Source organism: Fukomys damarensis, unplaced genomic scaffold, assembly GCF_012274545.1.
Source record: "Fukomys damarensis isolate Sample0158 unplaced genomic scaffold, DMR_v1.0_HiC HiC_scaffold_16, whole genome shotgun sequence".
Lineage (NCBI taxonomy): Eukaryota > Metazoa > Chordata > Mammalia > Rodentia > Bathyergidae > Fukomys > Fukomys damarensis.
Window position 1 is genome coordinate 134,486,906 of NW_022900928.1, and position 21,860 is coordinate 134,508,765.

General features: G+C 50.9%; 1 protein-coding gene across 6 annotated transcripts in view; it reads right to left on the reverse strand.

Annotated features, from left to right (window-relative positions):
- The window catches only part of Hdac4 (histone deacetylase 4), a 250,766-nt gene that overhangs the window by 154,253 nt on the left and 74,653 nt on the right, over window positions 1-21,860 (reverse strand). For 3 of the 6 annotated variants that reach the window (XM_033764731.1, XM_033764728.1, XM_033764729.1), the window contains exon 1: window positions 14,811-14,852. The exons of the other annotated variants lie outside the window; for them this stretch is intronic. In XM_033764731.1, the coding sequence (XP_033620622.1) occupies window positions 14,811-14,844 (34 nt within the window). In that variant the 5' untranslated portion in view covers window positions 14,845-14,852. Of the gene's footprint in view, window positions 1-14,810; window positions 14,853-21,860 lie in introns of those variants that run through there. 6 annotated transcript variants of the gene reach the window in all.

The following is a 21,860-nucleotide window of genomic DNA, read 5'->3' on the forward strand; positions in this document are numbered from 1 at the left end:
CTCTAGGCTCCACCCAAAAAAACTAAACAAATTTTGAGATAATAATGACTGGCTGGTTGACAGTACTAAAGGACTCATGAATTAAAGCTGCAGTAAGTTTTACGTGACACGGTGTAACAGCTAAAATCACTGAAAAACTGAGCAGTGGTGGCGACAGTAGGGATGGGCAGAACCAGCCTGGGCAGTGACCATCACTGAGGCGGGGGAGTGCAGCCTGGGCCTTCATTAGTCTATGGTCTTTCACGTTTGTAAATGTTTGAGATTTTCTGTAATAAAAAGCAAAAGACAGCAACAGCAGGGCTTAGATTCAGGCATTCTTCTGCCTCGGTCTGCTCTGCTGCTGTGTGGAACCCAAGATGCTGCAGAAGGCTGCACACACAGTCCTGGGCTCACGGCTACAGAAGCGACTTGGAGCAACTCAGAGAGGGACCTCAGGAGGAGCAGAAGGACCCTGTGACCACTCAGGCCGCTACAACTCCCAGGAAGTATCACACCTAAACACATTTCCCATCATAACCCAAAGGCAGGAAAACTAGGATCATTGCCCTGTGACCTGGAGTTCCCAGCTCCTGTGAAAATGTGAGGGCCAGGGCCACGGACAGCCGTGGTGAGGGAGGGGGCTGGCCAGGTCTGCGCTGTGACTAACCATGCAACTGGACTCAGCTACTCTCTAACAGCTGATTCAACAATAACGAAGGTAACCTTTACAGTAAAAATGAGAACATAATCTGCCTACTTCAAATAAAACAAAACGAAGCAAACCACAGGGCTGGGGTCCCCTGGGAACTCCGGCCCTGGCTGACTCTACAAGGGGGGCTCCCTGGGCCAGGCCTACAGCAGAGGTGCCGCTGGGACTCGAGGAGAACAGACCTCATCTTGAAAGCTGCTGCAGAAGGCTCGGAAGCCCCAGCTGAATGTTGTTCTCTCCTAGGGCTGGTTGGAACAGACCCTGGGCCAACCAGCCCTGCACCCAGTGGGAACAGGCCCCCTCCACTGTTTCTTGGGCCAGGGTGTGGGGCAGTGACATCCCGTTTTAATTAAGTTTTCTTACAACGAATCTTTTCATAGAGCCAAGTCCTAAAATTATTTTGTGCAATAGGGAAGGAAAGATCAGTGGATCTGCTTTAAGCTGTAAACATTCCCAGAGCTGTAAATGCATCTTGCTCGCCGCAGGATTCCACATAGGAAACGAGTAAACAGCAGAGCAAGCTATAATCACCATCTTCCCATCTCCTGCATGGCTAACAGTGGTTTCAGGAGGGGAAGAGGGACTGGGTCTGGGCCGGAAGCCTGGAGGGTCCGCGGCTGCCTAGGCCCACGGCCCGGACCACCGGGCTAAGCACGCAGGCCAGCCTCCTGAGGCTGTCTCTGGCGAATGTCCCTGCTGGACGCTGAGCTGCTGGCAAAGCCTTGCTCACGGCTGCTTTCTTCACATGTGGTTTGATTGACGCAAATCAAGAGGCAAGCAAATGATTCATAATTGTCCAAGCACAGGGCTCACACACAAGTGGCACCAGCTCAGACTTGCTGATTCACCAAGACACTACCACATCTTAGAGGCACTGCCAACCTGAACTTCCACACATTTGTGCAGACAGCTCTGACAGTGGCAGGGTCACGGCACTGGAGATGCACACCGGGACGCTCAGCATGCCCAAGGCCCAGGCAGGGCTGATCCAAGAGGAGGAAGTGTGCAGCAACCACCAGCCCAGTGCCTCCACAGCCCAGTGTGCAGTGTACTGTGCTGGCAGGGCTCAGGTCACAGATGCGTTCCTTCTCCAGCTGTAGCCTCAGACCTAGGCTCCTGGGTCTCTGCATTCCAGTTAGTCTATGTGGTCTGTGGAGGGTAGGTGAGAACCAGGCCACCACCAGATCCACTGTTCTGACAAAAGAGGGCTTACCGGTTTGCCCACTCTACACCATGGCCACTGGGCTGCTGCTGAGGGTGGGAGAGGCACCACATCTGCATGCAGAATGCATACGGCTCTGATGGACTCCTTAGCTGGGCGGAAAGTGTCCACTGGACCCTTGGCACCAGGAATGGGGACAGAAGTCTCTCCGGTGTCGGTGAGATCAGACTGCCCAGACATGGCCCACATATCCTTTCCTCGGAGCAGCTGGGGGGGTGACAGGGAGCCGGCCTTGGGCTCTGTGGGGGAAAACCCCACTGAATGGTGGGGCCTAGAGCCATTGTCACACATCTTGCCATTTCATTCCCCTGACTACAAACCCCAGCACACGCTCCTCTAGCATACACGCCCTCTGTGTGCCAAGCAAAGGTAAGGCCCAGTGGTGATGGCTGCATCTCCTGTGCTCATGCCCTCTGCAGAGAGCACCTAGACAAGTACACTGTGCTGTGTGATAAGCACACTTGCCCAGCTCCAGGGGACCTTGAGTGCTGGGCCCAGCTTACCTGGGCAATCCAGTGTTGCCCTCCATGCCTGGCACAGAAGGGGCTTGGGTTTGCTGAAGAATGAGTGAAAGAAGAAAACACACTGGACTCCTGAATGTTAAGGGACCAACCAAACTTAAGGCAGCCATGGCCTGAACTTGAACCTCAGCTTTGTCAGCTCCCCTGAAGAACAGCAATCTCCAAGGGCTGATGATGCAGCATAATGGTATAACACTTGCTTAGTGTGTGCAAGGCCCTGGGTTCTATCCCTAGTACTGCACACGTGCGCGCATGTACGCACACAGATCCTGCACAGAAGAAAAGAGCAGTGTGGGAGGGCAGGTGGGCCAGGGAATGGGGAGGCCCTGACCCCTGGAGGTGTGGGCACATTTAAGGAAAGATCACATTAAAGGTCTCCATGGTGCCAGCACAGGGACCGCACATAAACCCACTACCTGGTGAGCTCTTTGCAGAGACTCTGGTCTCTGGGGGCATTTCTGAGAGGCTCCAAGGCCCATGCCCACTACTCTGCGAGCATTAGCTCACCACTGAGGCAGGCTGGGATGCTTCAGAAGTCTGCCTGTGAAAGCCTTTCCACCACTGCACCAGCACTCAGCCACGCACACAGGAACTAGGGCTGCTGTTGCTTTTCCACTGCTATGATGCCTCCTGCCCTGCTGGCCTCCAGGAACTCCCTGGCACTACAGCTCTGAATCTGCAGGAGACAAATACGGCAAGTCCCTCTTCCACAGGGAGCTCCTGGCCACACCTACAGGCTGCAGGGCTTCTCAGAAAGTAATGATGCTCACTACAGGTTGGAGACTGCTGAGTCTTCGAACACTCCACAGAAGACAGAGGGGCCAAGCAGACAGATCGGGATGAGAGCAGAGAGCAAAGGGGCTGGCTGAGGGCATGGGTGGGTCAGATCTTGGGGAACCCTTGGAAGGGGTCTTCCAAGAAGAGGCACCTTATATTTTTCACAAGGCTACCAAAAGCATCTTGTTGGTTTAAACAAAAAACCTGACACACTAATTTGTAAAAAGAAAGTAAATGTTTTAAGTAGAAACATACACTTCACACCAGCTCAGTCAAAGTAACTCAGGGAAGGCTTGGGCTTGCTTCTGCTCATCTTTCAGGCCCCTGTACACCCTGTAGCTCTTCTGCTTTGTGCAAAGCAAGACAGTGTTCTTGGCAACACCGGGGGCCAGAAACCAGAGAAGCCAGGCAGGGGCAGGGCTACCAGGCAGTTAAAGGGTCTGGGGCTTCCCAGATCCAGAATATTCCAATTCAAACTGAACAATGGCCTGCGCTTACAAAAACAAAGCCCTGGTCTGCTGTTTCCCACAGGAGACTCTGGGCTCCTCGGAGTTGCTGCCTCAGTCAGGAGCCATCTCACTTGTACATGCTGAAAACGGTGACTGAATAAAGCATCACTGCATGAACCAGGGAGCAAACCCTCTACCTATCACCATGCTACAAATTCACATGCAACCTATGAAGCAGGTCTCAGTTACCCATCTCACTGATGAGCACACTGAGGTTCCAAGGAACTAAGTCACACTTCTACACTTCACAGACTCTACTGTCTTCTTCACTGTCACACAGAAGATCTGAGTCCTCTCCCCTAAAGCAAGCCAGGAGGAGACACAGCCAAGCAGGAGGGCAAGTGAGAGCAGGCAAGGGAAAATGAATTTAAAAAAGAAAAGCAGCAGCAGCAGAAACCAGGCCCTTCAGGCTGCCCACCACGCCTCAGGCAAGCAAGTTCACAGGCAGCAGCGACAACTGAGACCCAGAATTGGTCTCTGCAGGGTGGCTGCAGGGGCACACAAGAAGAAGCTACCAAACAAAACATGCTTTTGTGCCCTACCCGGAATGGCATGGGTGGAAACACAGCCATGTGGCATCATTAACCGCAGCTGTCCACCCTGAGGAGAGAGCAGATGCAAGCCCTCTCACTGGACTTGTGCAACATGGAGGATGCTCAAGAGCACATCAAATGAGGCCAGAACCTGAGCACAGCCCTTCTCCCAATTCCAGTCAGTGGTCGAGGTCCACTGAAGGACACATCCACCAGCTCGCATGGAAGAGGACCCTGGCACATGCTCTAACCCAAGGAGCTGGGCTGGTCGTGGTTAGGGACCCAGCAATGTGCTGGCCAGAGCAACTCACATCACCTGAAGTACGCACTGGCTCTTGGCCTATCAACCCTGGAACACACACTGACCAAAGGGAAATAGCCACCTGGACATTTCGGTTTTATAGTCTCTCATCTGTAACTATGCCAATGGCCCAAGAGACAAGGATAATGCTGAGAGCTAGTATGCCCTGTACCCCTACAAGGCTGAATTAAAGAAAGCAAGCCACATCCCTTGGAGCACTTTCTGTCCCAAACCTCCTTCATGTTAAAATCCACAAGAATGTAGTGAATACAAAGCTGCTTCTGGGAAGTCCGCTCTCACAGCATCAAGAGTTCTTGGTAAACAGGACTAATCCATGCCCACTACTTTCTCCAATGGGGAGGGCACAGCACAGCACACTGGACAAGGGCAATGGGCAGCTGCTCACCCTGCACCTGGCTCCAAGTACTGAAGCTGCAGGGTGTAGGGCGATGCTGAACCCCCAGAGAAGTGCAGAGAACAGTCCCATCTCGTGTTAGACATGATCAGAACCATGGAACTCAGAATGCCCACATCCCAGAACCATTCACAGTGAACAGGCAGTGCAAGACTTGCACATCTCTGTCCTTCTGCATAGATGCTGCTATCATTTTTAAACCACACAATCTCTGGAAGACCCACTCACCCAGAAACGCAGCAGGCCCCACACAAGCAGCTACAGCCCAGATTAAGCCCTGCTTCGGGTCTGACACTGCACGAGTGAGTTGCACCCAGGCAGGCTCAGTGGGAGGTGCTACAGAAGCGCCTGCAAAGGAGCAGGCTACTGGTTACTCTGGCCGGACCCAAGGAGGTGGGTACCCCAAACCAGGAGGAAGGAGTTGCCAGCAGGGTGGTCTGGAATAAGAGCTTAAAAGGCTCCCTGTTGAAGGAGTGGCTCCAGCTGATGTGCAATGGGAACTGACTGGATCATTAGGACTCTTAACATCATCACAGCGAAATTAGAAAGCAAGGCCTAGCAGGATGACTCAGATGAGGGGCATGGTTTTGTAGGGTCTATCTGGCCCCTGGCCCTTCCCTCTCTGGGTCTTTTCCTAACAACTCTCTGCTTCCTAGCAGCCATGGGTGAACATCTGCCAATGTTCTGCCTCATCAAGGGCCCAAAGCAATAGAGCCAACCACAAAGGAACTGAATCTCTCAAACCATAAGCTGAAATGCACTCATCTCCTTACAGTTAAGTATGTCAGGTATTTTTTCACAGATAATAGCTGACTAACACAGGGGCAGCCAGGGCAAAGGACCTGGGGCAGAGAGTTGTGGGGTCCCAAGCAGCAGGAAGCCTGGAGTGGCTGAAGCTCCTGAGAATGGTAACAGGACAGCCAGCCTGGTAAGCTGGCTCAGCCACTTTGAGGCTTGAGCGACCTGCAGCAATGTTTGCACCAGGCACAGAGGAGAGCCACTGGGCAAACAGTCAGGCAAAGTGAATTGTAGGTAGTGATGTCTTCTGTTTTTAATGTGATTTGCTAAGCTGTATGTGTATATAATTGCAGTTCATGATGGTAGTGTTCAGCACTAGCTCCCCTAGTCCAGCGGTGGCAGCACCAGCCATAAGGAGTCCAGCAGAGCAGGAGAGGCACGAGCAGCTCCAGAGAGACCTTCCCTAGACGAGGGGTGTCAGGAGCTGGGTAAGAACAACAGAACTCACCTCCAGGCCACTGGCTTGACACCTGGTTGGCAGTGGGTCTGCAAGGGGGGGGGTTACATAGAGTATCCAGTTCCAGCTGCTCTGTGGAGCTGGGAGGTGGGACCATCCCATCCCTGGGGCATGGCATGGGGCAGGGCAGAGGTTCTCCTCCAGTTAGCGCTCCATTCTGCAGCACACAAGCGCTTTTGTAAAACATGAAGCACTCTGTGTCTGGTGGCTTTCAACATCTCTCCATCTTCACCACTCCCCTCCTCATGACACTACAGTCACATGGGCCACTGAGGCGGAGGGAGAGCTGGAAGGAGGCCCTGCAGTGGGTCTCTGCTGCAAGGAGAGGCCCTGACAAGGCGGTGAGCTGACCAGAGATGAAAATGAGACTACAGACAGCACTTCCGCCCACTCCTGATGAACACAGCTCTGGGAAGCGTCAGGTCTCCAGGGGTACAGTCTGACTCAAAGACAAAGGCAAGTGGAATAGCTGATATGAGGGACAGAGAGAACATGCCAGGGAGCAGGAATGGCCACAGCTGGGGCAGGCTGGGACCAGGATGCATACCCGAGGAACTGCTGCTGGCACCAAGAATGGGTGACAGCTGCCCCCAGGTGAGCATCTCAGCTCTGCCTCCCTCCAGAGGCCATGGCGACTCCAGGAAACAGCTCCCACAGGTGCCTGGTGACAGGTATGAAAGATGAGCTGACAGCCTTGGCTGTCCTGTGGCAAGGGAGGCTGAGTCTGCATCTGAGTCACCGCAGCAGTGACCTGGATGGGAGCTGAGGCGTCACAGCAAGCGAGCAGACACCCAGGGGGCAGAACATGGGGCCACGCTGGACTGGGACAGGCCACGCTGAAAGTGAAGAATGTCTAGCTGGGATTTGGGTTCTGATCCCCACATATGGCAGCAGATGGAACTGGTGCTGTTCTGTAGCACCAGAGGTGCCTGGGCACCAGAGAGTAGGGGAGAAGGAAACCTGGGAGTGGGAGCAGGTGGGCCAGAGGATGCTGGTGCAGTGTTGGAACATTCCCTCCTGGGACAGGCAGATGGTGCCAGACAAGCAACTGCACTGTGGAAACCTCGATTCTGCATGGAGAGGGCTTCTGGCACATGGCTGGGCTCACCACCAGTACAGAAATTCTTAGGCAGCCAGAAATAAGAAATACTCAACTTAAGCTGAGAGCAGAGCTGAGAGAAGATTCTTGTTTGAAGAAAAGCATCCTTGATTCAAATTCCCACACTAGCCATATACAAGACCAAGTAAACATGGGTTTCAAATAGAAGGGAAAAGATAAAGGGCTGAAAGTCAGCAGAAACATCAAAGACCAAGTCAAACAAATGCTTCCACTGCTCAAATTATCAGAATCAGAACTGGCTACTTCTGTGTCTTTCTAGAAAATCCATTTATGTTTCCCTGCATCTGCATTAAACTGAAGGCTTATTTTTAAGCAATGGGCAGCGAAGCTACAGAACTATTGAAATTAACCATTTTAGGAAAAGACTCAAACAGACTTTCAAAAATAAAAAGCTCAACTTACAAACTTTTAAAGAAATGCCTCAAAGATGTTTGAGCAATATATACCACACAACACAAAAAAGAAAATTAAGTATATGGGAAGATAGTTAGGAAGAAAACAGCTGAGCAGAGGGAGGCACAATTGAGAGCAGAATATAAAGAGAGATGAAGGCCCATGCAGAGTAAGACGAGAAGGAACACATTATTGTCTACTCAGGGCCCCAAAAGCAAGAGAAGACAACAGAGCAATTAGAGGAAGAAATGCTGGCTGAGAATTCCCAGAAATGATAGAAGACACAAATGCACAGGCAAAGAGTGAACTTAGGCCAAAAGACCAAGAGCAATCCCCACTGAAGCACACTGAGATACAAATGTGAGCACTGGCAGCCAGCATGTGCCATGTGGCCATCAGAAGACACACGGGGAGGGGGTGCTGCTGAGTGAGCTCGAAGAGGGAAGCCCAGGAACAGCAAAGTACCTGAGTGTGAAGGGAAGGGAAAAAAAAATCATCTAGAAAATCTGCAAAGCCATCATCAAGAATGGGGACAAAATAGACATTTTCAGGTAGAATAAACAAAAACAAAGATTTTACTACCAAGAAATCTACCAAAGCTCCTACAGTAAATGCATCAGAAAGGAAGAGGGTGCAAGACCCAGGCAGGAATGATGAGCAAGTGGGGAAGGACACAGAGACCTCAGCACCAGCCCAGAGCCTCACATGCATGGGGACCTCTTCCTGCACAGCAGCTCTATTCATTAATATCCTTTTAGGACACACATTTGTCATGACCAGTGAGCCCAAGCCAGCACTGACCCATGTGTCAGAGCTGCTCAGAGCCAGGGCCATATGATGCTTTTGGTCACCATGACTCCAGTGGCCCTGACAGTTACTCAGACTTTCCTTGTTTCTGATGACCTTGGAAGTTTTAAGGAGCCCTGTCTGAGAATGCTGTAGACTATCTCATGTCCAGGATTTGTCTGACATTCGCAGAACGAGCGTGTGGTTATGTGTTTTAGAGGAAGACCACAGAGGCAATGGTGTCATTCCTTCGCCATCACATCAAAGGTGTATGCCACCAGTACAACCTGGAAAACGGAGCATGAAATGAAAATGCCAAAAGACACCTCATACCATAGTGGGTGTTGAAGAAAGGTTGGAGATTATGGAGCTGCGTGTCCACTTGAGACTCCAGAAAAGAACTCCAGAATTAAGCCAAGGAAGGTAAAGGAAAGATTACCAGGAAAGCAAGCACATATCTAAGAGGACTGATAGAGACAAAAATTGATTCTTAAAAAAACTAAAGATTGATCAGAAAGAATAAGGTGAAGAGTGAAACAAAGTACATAACTACAAATCCAGCAGAGATTTTAAAAGATTTTTAAAAATCATGACAACTTTCACCACAATAAAATAATAAAAAAGTTCTTAAAAGAAATTTTAAACTGGTCCTAAAAGAATTACAAAGTTAGACTGTCAATAACCAAAAGAAAATATGAACCCCTAATAGTTTTAGAGGTTGATTTTCCCAAACATTCAAATAATTAATTATTCTATTCTTAGACTCTTCTGCAAAGTATAAAAATATTGACATAAAAAAAATTACAAGCCACTACAACTCAAGAACAGGATGAAAAATCCTAAAGCACTACAAACCTAATCTAGCCAAATATCAAATGACAGACAGTGTTTAGCACAGACGAGGTGAGTCTCAGACAAGAAGCCAGAGAGGGCTTCCAGTGGAAAGTCTAGAGGTGTCATTCATCGCATCAAAAATCAGGAGGGAAACTAGATGCTCATCACAACAGAGGTAATGAGACCACTCAGTGCAGGAAGCATGGTCACTATGAACTTAACCTTGAAAAATGTCTACACTCTCACCCTGGGAAATATAAGGAACCGTCCCTCTGAGGCCCAGTGTGCCCAGGAAGCCTCAGATCTGTCCTGCACAGGGCCAAACTGGAACTCCCTGCCAGCCAGAGCCATAACACTGGCAAGACAGATGAATTCTTAAGGAGAGGCGACACTGACACCACAACCAACATTTGCTTTTGTCTTAGAAAACCTGAAGAAGCCATAGAAAACTCATTAGAAATTAAAACAGCAAGGTGATTAGAAACAAAAAGAAAATACAAAAATCAACTGCATTTCCACAAACAACAGAAAACTTAATTTAAAAGAAAGGTATTTTCCATAGCAGAAAGACAATTATAATCTATCCAAGAATAAATTTAATGTATTCTATTCACAACCTCTATGGAGATTACAAAAATCTATGGAAAGACACCCCAGGAGAGCTAATCAATAGGAAGATATGCCACACAAACAACTATACTCTGAAGATGCCAGTCTTTCTCCCCAATTCAATTAGAATATTCCATGCAATGCCTGTGAATTTCCACCTGGGCTTTGCAGAAGGGGAGTGGCAGTGCAGGAGGACCTGGGGCCCTGCGGGATGGGGTACTGGCTGAGGGCCCCACAGCACTAGGGTATGTACAAGGCCCTGGAGGGAAAACGGGCTGAGACCCGCCCCAGCCAGGCTCTGGTGCACACACAGGCAGGATGGCAGTGTGACAGCGGTTGGCAGGCCGCATGGCCACCTGCAGGATGGCACAGCTCACATGGAGGGTCAGCAAGCCAGGGAAGAAAACGGGCTGTTCCCAAACCTGCTCCACACACAAGCACCAGAGTCCCAAAGGCAAAGACAAAACTTCAAAAGCTGTAAGAGAAAATACAGGGAGTTATCTTTATGGCCTTGAGGCAAGGAAGGTTTCTGGCTGTTGTTTTGCTTTTAACAAAAAGTATTAACCACAAAAGGCAAGTCCTGTGTCTGGCTTAGTCAGTGTCACCCAGAGCTACTTTTGAATTTAACCCTTCCAATAATGCATTGCGTATTTCCAGGCCAATGCAGTGGTGAAGCATTTTCTTTTTCCTTTATTTTTTTAGTACTGGGTCCTTGAGCTTGTGAGGCAGGCAGTGGAACCCACTGAGCTAAATCCCCAGCCTGAAGCAATTTCAAGTAATAACTTTTTCCTCCTTCCCTCACTAAACCCTTACCAAATTCCAACAATGGGGCCCAGCATTGTGCCAGAAACAAAATCGAAAAGGGACAAATACAAAGTGTCCTGGAGGACTGGGATTCAGGGGGAGGAGAAACCATGAAACTAAAGTAGGAGCAGGGCTGGTTCTACACAGCAGGCGCCAGCCTCACCTGATACAGTGAGCCCTCAGGGGCTGGGAGAATATACCCAGGGTCTCCCCATCTGACATGGTCAGATCCAGTTCCACAAGGCTAGGCTATGGGGACACCCAGCACCAGCAACCACAGCAAAGGGACGTGAGCAATGACATGAACACCCAGCAGCAATGCATGCTCATCTTCGCTGCTGAAGGACACTTCTGCATGTGTGTTGAGGGGAGGAGGTCAGTGGAAAATTAAAGACCCTGGGACCCTCCAGTATCACTGACAGAAACATTCAGAAGGATAAGGGATTCTGATCCTCAGGCTCAGAAAGAGGTGAACATGCTCATGCGTGCACCCCTGGTGTGCCTCACAACTGGACCACCTGGGAGGGGAGGGGGGGTTCATTCATGGCACACGGGTGACTGAGGTTGAGATTTTTACTTGAAGATTTTTACCCAGTTATGACTAATAGAATAAACGATTCAGGGAGCATGAAAATGGAAGAAAAACAGGAGAAAAGCCACTTAGAAGAGAGTGCCCACCTCCACTGGATGCTGTGTGCCACATGGGATGACCACACGTCTTTGTGGGCTTTCAAAGAAACACCAAGTTCCTAACAAAGACATCCCAACGGAATGCTCCCTGAGGCTCTGCTCAGTGCATCTCACTCTGAGGCCTATCTCAAGCATCATGAGAAAACCAAGAAGCCCAGCAAGTCATCCTCACCTGCCAGGGCCAGCCCAGGTGGGCTGAGGCCAAATGCAGGCATCTATGGCAGGTGCAGGGCCAAGGATGGCCTTTCTGGCCAGTGCACACAAGCCACAACAGTTGTGACAGCAAACGGGGCACTGAAAATAGATTGGTGTTTGTTTATGTCGCCTGTGTGGAAGGGCTGGAGGTGGGTGGGGCCTGAGGGGACTGGCAGCCCTGAGTGGATTTCAAGGTGAAGGTCAGCTTGTCACCCAGAGACTGAAGCTGGAGCTGAGTGGGGGAAACACCGAATCTGGTCCCCACTTTCTGGAACTCAATGCGCAGTAATCCATGGGAGAGCCTGCAGCCAGCCTGCTGCCTGGGCCTGGAGGATGAAAGCAGCTTTAGAAGACAACCTGCAATTAACACAGGAACAATTATCTTCCTAATTTAGGTTAATTTCTACTTCACAGCCCTAGTTGGCAGGGAGGAGCACTGGAGCTATCTATATGTATGCTTTTTGTTTTGTTCTTGTAAGTCTATACATTTAAAAGATCTTAAGGAAGATTTTAAATGCCCACCAGCATCTTTCAGAGAAAGGGCCAAGGCTCATAGAGCCTGCAGGGTCCCGCCCCTCCCTTGGCACAGGCTGCAGAAGACAAGCCTTTGTTCTGAAGAGTTCACTCCTGCCACTACTCTGCCTTCTGCGTGCAGTCTGGCAGTGGAGATCACCAGGACAGAGGCCAGCTAAGGAGGGTGGTGTTCCCAGGATGGTAGGGCAAGGGGGGCAAGTCCAGGGACACAGGGAACTGGCCTGCTTCTAAAGGCTGGGGGAGGGGTTGGCTGTCCTGGTGCTCTGCTAGGTGCAGAGCTCCCAGCTCGCAGGCGCTGCTAGGCCCCACGTCTCCAGGCGCACCTGGCAGCATCCCCCCAGGAGCACCTGCAGAGCAAGCACTGACCTGGTGCTTCTGGCCACACAGTCAGGGAGAGGCCCTGAGCTCACCCCAGCCCCGAGGGCAGTGAACACAGAGCCCTGTCCAGCACTTCTTGTTTGCTGGATGTGTGACGCAAAGGCCTTTGAAAACTTCTGCAATAAGAACAGCAATCCAGTAAACACTGCTGTCCCCAAGCCTGGAGCCAAGGAAATCATGGCAAGCAGGCAGTGACTGAGCACCTTGATGAATACCGGGCCACCGTGGGAAAGTGCACAAGACCTGAAAACAGGCCCACCAACCCTTATTTAAAATGCATCTCTTTATTCTAGAAAAGCAGATAAAAGCATATATATCCAGGCACTCAAAGGAATGGGTGAAGTCAAACAATGCATGTGATTCAGAAAGACTCCGAATATTCACAATCACAAACTATCAGACCAGAGGTAGAAGTGACTGTTTTTCTTTTTTTTTGGAAGAGGCAACAGATCAGAAACAAGGAAGCTGTCTTTCACAGGGACTTTTGAGGGCCCACCTGTTATGTACGTAACCAACAGAAATTATAAGGGCCCAAAAGCTGGGTGTAAAAAAGCACCCAATGGCTTCCCTAGCAAAGCCTGATCCAGTGAGAACAATGCCACTTTTTAAGTTATTCAAACAATAACTAGTAAACTCCAGTAGGTATGGTTTTATCTTTCAAAAAACTGGCTGCACATCCCTCTAGAAACACTCTGGGGACACCCCCCAGGCCCCAGCGCACAGCTAGCCAGAGCCTCTGCTCCCACCCCAACGCCAGCCAGGAGCACCAGGAAGCTACTCTCTTTTCAGGGACCTGTTCAGCTCAGCCAGGCAGCAGAACTGCCTTTCCCAAAGAGAGTGTCAGGAGGACACCGAGAGGTTCACATGATACGATTTCTATGAAATAATAAGCTAGAAAAGGTCCTTCCAGTCAGAACCCTGCTGGTCTCTTCAATCTAGGGAGTAACTGTCTTCTGGATTTCTAGAAGTTACCCCAGAGAGCTCTGGCCAGAACCTGCCCCCTTCCCAGCTTCTGATAAAGAATGTTAAACATTTTGCAAACAAAACATTAGGTTTCAGAAGTGCACCACCATCTGCAGTCAAAGGGGTATAAAGCTACCCATTGAGGGCAGGGCTTAAGAAGGGGCCTCAACAGGAAAAGACCCAAGCCCACCCCATAAAGATCAGAAATTTGCTACTTTGAGGGGCTAAAGTTCCAGGAATTGGGAGAAAAGCAGAGAGGGAGGTAGCCTGGAAGCCTAGCATGGCCATGCACCACAGCTACTGTGCCCCAGCCACCCCGCTTCTCTCCCTTCTGATCCATACACATTCCACACTGAGAAGCTAACCTGTGCACCTGGATGGTGTTGGTGCTTCAGAAACACAGCTACGTGGATACCCTGTAACCCCAAAGGCAGCCACAACTACAGGCTCCTTCTTTCTTAAGAAACCCTTTTTAGTGAGAAAATTTCTATAATAGTTATTTGTGAAGCACCTGCTATGCTAGGCCTTAAAATGCTAAACCTAACAGGACTTAAATCACCTACTTGCAGTAAGAAAAAGGCAGCAAGTGTACTAGAGACCTACTTGGAGAGAGCTGGGCCATGCACAGCACCACCCCAGCTCCAGCCCACCCTTGCTGATGCAGGAAGAGCCACTGGCTCTCAGGGCTCAGACAGCCCCTCGGCACACACACCACCCAAGAGGCTCAGGTCAAACTGGTACCCAGGGAAAAGTGCCCATCACATACTCTTTCAGCCAAGGGCTCGGAGAAGGACCTTGCTCATCCATAAAGGTCACCCCTTCCAGAAGGAAAGCAACACCCCAAGGCCAGGGTGGCCAACAGGGGAGACAGCACAAGACACAGCATGTCACCATGGGGAAAGGTGATAGCAACTCTTGCAGGCCTCTGGGCTGAGGGCCTCCTGGAAGTTGAGGGACAGACTGATGGGAAGCTGGGGCCCACGCAGCTCTGGGGATGGACATGTGGTGGCAATGGTCAGGAATAAGCAGGGACAGCCACTATATGGAGGGAACTGAGGGAACTGAGGGTAGAGAAAAGCAGAGAGCCCTACCTATGCCGGTGTGTCTAGCTCTTGTCCTAGGAGGGGAGATCGGTGGTGGGGAAACAGCAGGGCACCCCAAAATCTGAGGCAGCAGGAGCTGACAGCCAGGGCGGAGGCAGGGCCTCGCACCTCTCTGGCAGCTAAGGCAACCCAGTTAGGGTGGAGCCTCACAGGAGCTGGTTCCATGCTGCCCTTCCTTACCTGTGACTCCAATGCAGGCCTTCCTTGGGGTCATGTGGCTTAGTGCTGTGAGCATCGAGAGAAGCCGGGGCACCACAGTGAGCTTGTTTTCACTCAAGAAGAGCCATTATGGAGGTGAGGGAAACCTGCAAGCCTGGCTCCTAGTGGAGTAAAAGGGCTCAGCCAGAAGGCCTGGAGCACTCGCCAAGGAGTCTGCATAGTGTGGGCAGCTGGCAAGGGCAAGAGCAAGCATGAGAAAGCAGGTTCTGTAAAACCAGCAACATGGCCAGCTCGAGTCTGGGGCCCAAGGAAAGACAGTAAAAAGAATGGCTGGGCAAAGAGGGGCTTCGGAGAGAGCTGTATTTACTCCTTCCAGCGTCCTGAGATAAACAGGTTGTGCTATCATCAGGGAAGAAGGCAGGGCACCAGTTGGGCTCAGAGGTTTGATTGTCCTTCATCACATCCCCGTGGCTGCTGCCTCCTAAGGCTTTTTGCCCTGTCTGTGTCTAGCCCGCTGCTCCTCTTGACCTTCACTTTATTTTCTGAAATAAAACGTCCCCCCCTCTGAAACCACCAACAGCAGAATCATGGTGTGTTCACACAGGCTGCAGGGTCCCTGTGTGAACAGCCCGGGGAAGCCAGCCTCAGCATCCGTCTTAAAGCCTGTGCACACACCTCCACACATGCACACATAGTACATATGTGCATGTGTGAACACACAAAGCGTGTTTGGCCACATGTGTGCCCCGGGCATAGACACCCTCACTCAGCCATGAGCAAGACCCTGACATCAACCTGGCAGCCTCTGCCCGGCAGCAGGTGGTCACGGCCCTGTCTGCATGTCCTCTCACCTGGCTGCATCTCTGGTTTTCCCTGGTTTCATGGGTTATAGGTCACTTTGTTTAGACGCAGACAGCCAGCTGAGCACCAACGCTTTGATTCTAAAGGTCACCCATAACATTTCCTGCAGCCCCAACCACCTTCAGGGCCTCCACAGATCAGGGTCACAAGGCTGGCTGGCATGTAGACCACCTGTACCATTTCTTTTTCTTTTTAATGACTTCACGCTATCTGATCATTTCTGCTCTTTTCCCTTGAACAGTCACAAAGTAACAAACCAAGGCAGTGCTGCTCAGAGGTGCCCTGGAAGAGATGAACAGGGGTCCTCACTGCACCTACTGCAGACTCTACAAGCCCTAGAGGAGTGAGGGACCAGGGGATCAGACTCCACCCTGGTCCAGGGCATCTTGGGAGCAGATTAGTTTAGACAGCACTGGATCAGTGATTGTGCCTGCCCACCAGTCTCATGTGAGGCACTGTCCTGGTACTACTGGCCCCAGTTTCCTTGACATTCAATACTCAATTATTTCTACAAAAGAAACGAATAGAGATCTAGATGGCTTCCAACGGATGTTCTCTGGGCTCAAGGAAAATATCAAAACTCCCAGTTCTGTTCATTTTCATATTAAAGAAAGAGCAAACCAGGACGAAGCTTATGCTGCTTCCTGTAAGGGCTGCCTGGGCCCTTGCTCAGGGCCTGTCAAGGACACGAGTTGGGGGGGTGGGCTTGGTAAACCAGAATGAGGGTCACCCTCTGGACCCACAAGTCACTCTGCATGAGCATGACAGAAATGGCCAACGACAAGGTGTGCAGCTGCACAGGGCCGCCAGCACCTTGTGAGCAGCAGCCACTGGACTACCTGCAGGCCCACCGCCCCTGAGGTGCCAACTCCACTCAGATGCACAGAACTCAGGCCTCCATGCTGGGCTCCACTCTGGGCGAGGCTGTTGCACCCGGGAGACAGCACAGTGCGGCTGCACAAGGCCCTGCAGGATGGGACCGGAGCTCTGTGTCATCCCTGCACCCAGAGCTAGGAGGACAGCACAGGCCGGGACACAGTGGCATGGCTTCCCATCCTGCATTGTGGCCTGGGGATGGTAGAATCTCACCACACTGCTGTGAGCTCAAGCAAGAGAACTCTCCAGAGGCTGCCTGTGAGACAGGTGGCCCTCCTTCCCTCCACAGCTCTGCTCCATATCAGCTACCAAAGTCCGGGGGCTCCAGGCCACACCAGCAGCGCACAGAGGTTGCCATCACTTAGTGCATGCCCTGGGTCAGGTCAGCTCCTAGCAGCTTCTGCCATCGCATCAGTGTCTTCCTTGTGTGGTCCCAGTGGGCACAGGGTTCTGCCACACTTGGCACCACAAACACAGAAGGGGAATCACAGGCTACATTCATCACTGTGAAACTTTTTAGAAAATGGAGACCTAAAATTTCAAAGCAAAGTTTCTAAACAAAGGCAAATGATGTTCTTCTGATTCCAGGAGAGCACGTCCCTGCCACAGAGCCCTCGGGTCCAACATGATTACAGTGCTGCTTTGGCCAACACGCCACCACTGTCTCAGGGGTGTGGGAAGATGCTGAAGAAAACTGGAACCAACCACCTTGTGGACAGCTTCCTGGCTTCAAGGTATGCAAATCTGTTTGCTGAAATCACAAGGGGTGAATGCATCTCCCAAAATAAGAATTCAATGGACTAAAACATAAACAAGCAACACAAAACCAAATAACTCTTCTAACCAATGTTCCGATGAAAGCAGACTAGGAAACAGGATGACTGGGTGCTCCTGGAACAAGCAGACCTGGGTGACATGCAGGCTTCAGGAAGGCTGGCAGACACCCTGGGTATCACAGGGACACAGAGCAAGGACCACTGCACTCCAGGCCTGAGTCCCAGGGGAGACCCTGGGCAACCTGAAGGCCAGGCGCGCACACTGCAGTGTTCCAGTCTCACCCACCCTCACTGTTGCAACTGCCATTGTCACTTGGCAAAAGCTAAGCACTCCGAGGGCTATTCCTCACTTAGTCTTCAAAACCAACCTCTTGGGACTGTCCCTGCCGCATCTGTGTTCCAGGCTCTGTCTGCTTCACTGAAATCTCAGTGATCACCATGCAAGAGATCAACACACATAAGAGTGTTCTGCCATTCTTACAAAGCTATAAATCATGGCTAAATCTCATGAATCCAGAATCCCACAGTGTGACATCACTACATTTCATTTATGAGGACAGGAGACAGGGGCACTTAAATGACAATATACCTAACTACTAACAGTTGATCAGAGATTTAAATGTGCTTTAGGATGAATGGCACTATTCTTGAAAAACAAGCTGTCAGGATGTGTCTCCTTTGTTAAATCCCACTTCCTGCTGCAAATACTCAGAAATCAGAATCGGGTGGCATGTGCCACCATGAATATTCTCCAAAGTCAACACACCAGATGGTCAACACTGGAGCAAACATACGTCATCATGGGGCATCCTATAAGCAGTGCTTTTGTTAGTTTTTTCTGATAGGAGTGGAGCAGCAAAGTTACTCCAGTTCAGGGGCAGACCATGTGCGACAACAGGCTGAGGTCACTGTCATTTACGTAACCATCTGAACAAAATGTTTAGATGGTCTGATCATCAGCAGATGCTCTCATTCCTCACATGACGCAAGCACTCAGATGTAACAACAAGAAAGATGCTTGCGAGGAGGGTGACACTTCCTGCAGGTGTACAGCAGACTGAGCCACTCTGCCGCACACAGCAATTTGCATTAATGTTTAACAGGTGAGCGACCAAAATCAACTCCTGGGCTCAATGCTATGCACTCCTTGAGGGAGGGGAGCGGAGGGTAGACTGACTAATGACTGCCACAGACGCTACTCGGAGTCCAGGCCACCTGCCTGCTCAGCCACTGTGCCAAGTGCCCACCTGGCTCCTGGGCACACAGCATGGGACAGACTCCAGACAAGCCCAACCTGTGGAGTGACAACTGCTGGAGTCGCAGCACAGCAAACACCTGGAGTGCTGGGGAGCGGGTGGCAGTGGACAGAAGCTGAGTGACACCATCCTCCAAAGGACTCCTACAGTTCTGTTCTGTGAACTTCCTGAGCCCCATCAAGAAGGCCCTGCATCCATGCCCCTGAGGGAACTTCTGCAATGAAGGGGCCTCTCCAAGCAGTCCCTCAGAACGGCACTCACTGCCAGCCTCCAAGCAGCCCTGAGAATGCACATGGACTCCCAGCGGAAGAGGCCTTCACCAAGTCGCTGTGCAGATGCTCCAGGTCTGCTCCAGGCCCCAGTGTCACTGACAGGAAATGCAGGAGGAGCGACTGCATGTGTTCCAGTTGTGCTCAAAGGGCCCCCCAGCAAACTAAAACCCAGGCTGTCCCCATGGTGACACTGCAGGGAGCCACTGGCCACATGTGGTTGTATAAATTAAAACCTAACTTAATTTCTTTTGCTTTCAGTTCTACAGCTGCACTAGCCATGTTTGAAGTGCCTGGTGGCCACCTCAGCTAGTGGCTCCCTAATAGGCAGTGTACCAATCATCATGTCCTCTTCAAGAAAGTTTTGAAATGGAGGCCTCTGCTTTTTACCAAGCTGCCTCTGTAGCCCAGTATCTGCTCATCTTCTTCCAAATGAACAGGAAAAAAAATCCCCAACTGCGCCTGACTCAATACACAAACATGGAAGAGGCTGCACAGGAAGGGAAACACAGGAAACAGTGCCCCTTCACCTCCAAGTGAGCCCCAAAGCGTCCAAGATACCTCAAATGCTCCCCCTCCTGCTCTTTTCCTCCTTTTCCTCTTCCACAATTCCTGCCTGAGTGAAAAGGGGAAGCTCAGTCTCTTGTCCTTTAACTCTCTCCTGGGTCCCAGGAAGGCCTGCAGAGGCACCTACAGAGTCTAGGTGGCACCCTCCCCAGGATCAGGCCCTCCGAACATGCTGCCCTTCTCTGGTCCACCTTCCTTCATCCACGAAGACAGGATCTGTCCCTCCCCTGGGCCCTAGGTGGTACGGCTCAATCCTCAATGCCTGTCCTCGCCACATGGACCAGCCCCATTCCCACAGGGGCCAGCCTGTCTTCCCCTTCTTTACTTACTGGCCAGAGGCACCCACTGGGTAGGGGGAATCTCCCCTCTGAACAAGCTCTGTTCTGAAAAGTGTCTCATACCACAGGTTTCGTGGAAGTGGAGCATTTCTCCCTGCTGTGGAATGCCGCCCCCACCTGGTGAGCCCCACTGGATTTGTCCTTGACCTGTCATGAGGAGCCATGATCCTGGAGGAAGCACAGCCAAAAGCCAGTAAGGCCAAACCAGGCCTTCATACGGGGTCCCTTTCTAACTCCTGCCACTGTCTCATTTGTTTTCTGCATGAAGAAAAAGTAGAGGAAGTTGTAATCCAATGCCACCAGCTACCGTGTGGTATGGTTGCTACATGGCATGCCTGGACACACTCTGCTTCTCAGTCAGAAGCCTGCCAATCACCACTGCTGAGGAGATATGCCTGAGACCCAGGCCACTGATCTTTTCTAGGTCTGCAAGTCCTGCACTACCAGTCTGGATAATTCCCTCGCCATGGAAAACAGCCAATCATGATGATGCCATTAACAGCTCACTAGATCGCACGAAAATTTTCCTAATGCCACTATGCTCAGTCTACAGGGACAAGGAAGCTGTTCCTCCTCCAGGCTCCACTATGTAAACCAAGAGCTCTCTTCTGTTCAAGAACAGCTCTCCCCCAAGGAGTGCATGGGACACTTTGCTATGAATGGCAGGCAGTGTTCAGAGTCTAGAACCCAGTTATAATAGGAAGCCTGGAGTTGAAATTTCTAGGGATGCTTGGGCAAGTTCACATCAAAGTCAAGGGCAAGGCAAAACTGGCAGCAAATTAATCTGGTTTCTCAAGTTAAAGCGATAAGCAAATCTCATAGGATTGTCCTTCCATGGAATCCTGGTCAGAGGCCCAGCTCTGCCTTCCTCAACATGACTCAGTCAGCAGGAGGTCTGGAAAGAAACAGCTTCCATTCAGGAGAGTCCATGATTTTGTACCCTAAATTTCTCAAAGGGTCCTTCCCTATTTCCAGCTATACAGTGGAAGGAACCAAGTTATCAGACACTTGGCAGGAACAAACCAGCCCCAACCCCAGGCCAGGCTGCCTGCCCAAGAACACAGCAAGTTTCCCTGCCCTCCACTGGCCTTAGGAGTGGCCCTGCAGGAAAACCACCCATCAACGTGCTCTACTTATTCCTTGCCCAAAAGTCCCTGGAGCAAGGGCTTGCTGAGTGTCTGGGTACAGGCACTGACATCCTCCTACAGGGCACATGGGGGCTGTGGACTCTGGAAGGAAGGGCCAGGCAGCTCAGGCAGGGAAGTGACAAGCATGGGCACTGCTTAGACACTGGGCGCTGTGCGTCAGACCCCCACCTCAGGTCACGAGTCCTCAGAGCTGTCCAGGTGGGAGATGCTGGCACCCTGGCACACGAAGCAGCTCAGAGTTCTGTGTAGGCCCTGCAAGGAAAGGGACACAAAACCCAGCTCCACCCCAAAACCACCCCCAACTCCCAGCTTCCCAGCCTAGACAGGGGAAGACGAACAGGAACAGGAATGGTGTGGCTTTTGAAAGGACAGATACTCTGGAAACTCCAATGGCTTGAAGACTGGAAATGAGCTCTTTTGCCTTTTACCTTCTTTACTGCATTTCTATCTGCCTCGCTTGCATCTGGCTGAAAAGTGCACTTCCGGGCCTCAGGAACCATCACCACCCTAAAGGATAGAATCCTTTGTTCTTCTGCAGGCACCACCAGGCGCCCCTACACAGCCTAGCAGAGGAACGGGGTGCCGGCCAAGTCCTGCAGGGCCAGGGGGGCTTGACGCAAGCAGCCAGGCACAGCTAGAACATCAATGTCCTCGTCCTTATTTCCTTTCTCATGGCAACCACTCTTGTCTCTCAAACTCCTCTTGTGATCCTAATGTTTCCACATAAGTTCTTTTAAACTCACAGTTAAAAACCGACAAGTTGGGCTGGGAATTTAGCTCAGTGGTTCGAGCACCTGTCTCACAAGCACAAGGTCCCAAGTTTGATCCCCAGTACCAAAAACAAAACAAAACAAAACTGACAAGTTGAGTTGTTGCCTCAGGTAAAAGATTCAAGACAGCCCCAAAGGCTGTTGAGATCATCTTTTTATTAATATGCATACAGATACATAAAAAGTAAGCTATATATATACATATATACA